Source organism: Limulus polyphemus, unplaced genomic scaffold, assembly GCF_000517525.1.
Source record: "Limulus polyphemus unplaced genomic scaffold, Limulus_polyphemus-2.1.2 Scaffold1920, whole genome shotgun sequence".
NCBI classification, from domain to species: Eukaryota; Metazoa; Arthropoda; class Merostomata; order Xiphosura; family Limulidae; genus Limulus; species Limulus polyphemus.
Genome location: NW_013667530.1, coordinates 38,010 through 41,468, shown reverse-complemented (window position 1 = coordinate 41,468; position 3,459 = coordinate 38,010). Strand labels below are relative to the sequence as shown.

At 31.9% G+C, this 3,459-nt stretch overlaps 1 protein-coding gene across 1 annotated transcript in view; it reads right to left on the bottom strand.

Annotated features, from left to right (window-relative positions):
- LOC111087242 (BMP and activin membrane-bound inhibitor homolog) overlaps window positions 1-3,459 on the bottom strand; it is a 26,130-nt gene that overhangs the window by 3,919 nt on the left and 18,752 nt on the right. Inside the window, exon 2 of the mRNA XM_022393228.1 lies at window positions 629-925. Within this exon, the coding sequence (XP_022248936.1) occupies window positions 629-925 (297 nt within the window). The remainder of the gene's footprint in view (window positions 1-628; window positions 926-3,459) is intronic.

Sequence of the window (3,459 nt, the reverse complement as noted above, 5' to 3'; positions counted from 1 at the left end):
AGGGGAATCGAACCCCTGATCTGAACGTGTTGGATAACAGTGAAGCAATGTTGAAAATAGTTTGGTTAAAGTATGGGGATTTTGCGCATGCGTGGTTCCCGTCATATACAAGGGTTTCAGTTTTATTCAATGGTTTAAGCATCCCACTACAGAAATAATGACAGCATCAACTCTACGACTACCAGTATGTTTATCAAAAATATTTATCATAAAACGACTGACAGTAAAATTAAAACGTAAAAACATAAAAATATTCTACCATGTCTGCGTTCATGATAGTTCATGGTTGTTTACACACTAATGAATTATTATAAGTGTAGTTATAGTTTTTAGTTTCTTTTTTCTAATTTCTGAAAGGAATGACACTCGTATACACTAAATAATATATATAAACTAACTTAGGCATACATTATTGACAATGGTAGGTTTAAACAGACACCAACATGATTAACCTTAAAATCATAAATAATATTCAACGTTAAACTGGTACACAATTAAAAACATTTTATTTAGGCCTATCTATGGCCTTCAAAAAGTTGACGACTCTACATGTTTCGACGTTACAACGTCATCCCTCGTAAGGATATATTTATATATTTCAGCATTTTTTTTCCATTCAAACCCTTACCTCGTGGAAAAGAAATGTTTGATCGTCTAATATTGACGCTCATGTAATTACACATGTCTTCCTCACAGCAGAGAAGTTTGGAAAATATTTGTTTGGAAACGTTGGCATGGCGGGAAAGTTGATTGCATAAAGCTCTACTTCTATCCTTGAGAAATTCTAGACAGCCATGACTCGCCCTGGACTGGCCATTACTGTATGTAGATTGCCGGTATTCAGAGAAGCATGAGCCTAAGCCTGACTTGCACATATAACCAGTGTTTATGCAGATTGGGAAATTGCAGTAACATCTTATCTCACCTGAAAATGGAGAAAAAGAAAATCACGTAACTATAATATTTTTAAACCTATATTAAATATTCACAGAGTTTCAATGGAAAAAAACTTTCATAAATAGTATTTATCTGTAGCAAACACACGTTTTTAATTTATTGGAATAATGAATAAATTCATGTGTGTTTGTGTGTATACACTAAAACCTTCCTTACCGTTAAAACTTTTGTGCTTGGGAATGATCGAAACGTCGTACCTGTTCTAAAAAGTAATTTTCCTTACTATAAAAGCTGTAACTTGTAATAAAATAATACATAATTAGTAAGTAGGATCAAAACGAAACTATTAATATATATACTCAATTGCGTAACTTTGGCGAATTTGCAAGATGTCCCAACAATCATACATTAGATATTTTTCACACATTCTGCGAAAGAATTACGTTTGTAACTTATACATGAAATACGTAAAATGACATAAACAAAAAAAACTTAATAAGCAGAACTGACCATAGTAGCTCTGTTTAAGAGTATGCTAGTGACGTAGTTTCCGGTACTCGAAATTAATACAAATACAGGGGTGATTGTAACAGAAACAGAGTATTGAAGCGAAAATTGTAAAAAAAAATAATAAATAAATACATAAATGAAATACTAGTATAAGAAGCAACGATATGTAGGGCTGAGAGAAATGGACAGTCGACGGACACTAACTCGGACATAGGTCAACAAGATCATAAAGTTAAGAAATACAAATGTAAAGAACAGTACAAAAAACAGAACTGTGAGAGATTAATAGACAACGAATGACAGTAACTCTGACACAAAACAATGGGTGTCAAGGCTACATAAAATTAACATAGATAGCAAAGATCATATATGTGATCTCGTCTTGATGAGAAATGACATGACAGAAATGAAAAAAATATATAATGATTAATCGCTGAATCAGATGAAACAACAAGGGTCAATAATAAATAAACATTCAACGGAGAGAGAAGCATGACGAGGACACGACAGAAAACTGGATAAAGTGAAATGTGGGTGCCACTAATACTGACACTGAGGGAGAGACTAATGTATTTTAGAGAATGAAAATTTGTATAAGAATAAAATAGTCTTCGAAAGTTCCCAAACTTTTAGTCTTTTGTTTTAAACAGTTTATTACGTTTTTGTGAGACTAAATTGCCATTTCTTATCAAAAAACAAGGTAGAAGCACGAATCAAGTTAAAATAATACCACTGCTTGATGTGACAAGATGAATTGTGATGTTACAAAGACAGTGGCTCAGCGATAAATCTGCTGGCTTACGACGCTAAAAATTGGGTTTCGATACCCGTAGTGTACAGAACACAGATAATCCACTGTGTAGATTTGTGTCTCGTATCCACAAGACCAAACGCTGGAATTATTACTGGTAATTGAAAGAGACTGAAAGATCAAAAGACAAGAACATATAATAGAAGAAAATCTATGCTACGTCATTTCAGAAAAATTTTCCAATCAAAACTGGTAACAAGAAAAAATTTCTAAAGAAGTGTTAGTAAGATGTTGGTTAATTGATACACTTATTTATAACACGTTGTTACTGATTTACTTCACTCTCAGATTTCTTGAGTACTGGCGTCGTTGTAACGATATAAGCCTGTTTGTTTGTTGTTAAAGTGCAAAGCAATACAGTGGGCTATCTGTGCTGTGTCCACCACGAATATCGAAACCCGGGTTTTTGCGTTATAAGCCTTCAGACTTATCATTCAGCCACTGAGGGGTATATAAGATACAATTTGTTCTTCACAACCTACTATATTTAAAATATTCAAGAACCAGAAATAAATATTTATTTTTCAGTGATCTTTCACATTTCTTTAAAATTCTATAGTGTTACAGAAAATTGAATTTCAGTGAAAGTCTGAGAGAAGCCGAGTAAGAAAAATCAGTCTTGGGTTATCTGATGAACAGGAGAACTTTTCTGTAACAAGTAAAGGTATAACAGTCAGTGGATAGGATATCTTAATGATTGAGGGTAATGTGGACAGACAATTTTATATATTATTATTTATAATAATCAGTGAATAATATATTTTACTTATTCAAGGTAAAATAATGTGGGAAGGATATTTGAAAATATACTAGAAGTTGGACAGATAATTTTACTCACTGAAGCTATAATAGTGGTGAATAGGATAATTTACTCATTGAAGGTATAGTAATGTGGACAGAAAATTTTACTCAAGTATAATAATGTGGACAGAAAATTTTATTCAAGTATAATAATGTGGACAGAAAATTTTACTCAAGTATAATAATGTGGACAGAAAATTTTCCTCAAGTATAATAATGTGAACAGAAAATTTTACTCAAGTATAATAATGTGGACAAACAATTTTCCTCAAGTATAATAATGTGGACAGAAAATTTTCCTCAAGTATAATAATCTGGACAGAAAATTTTACTCAAGTATAATAATGTGGACAAACAATTTTACTCAAGTATAGTAATGTGGACAGACAATTTTACTCAAGTATAGTAATGTGGACAGACAATTTTACTCAAGTATAATA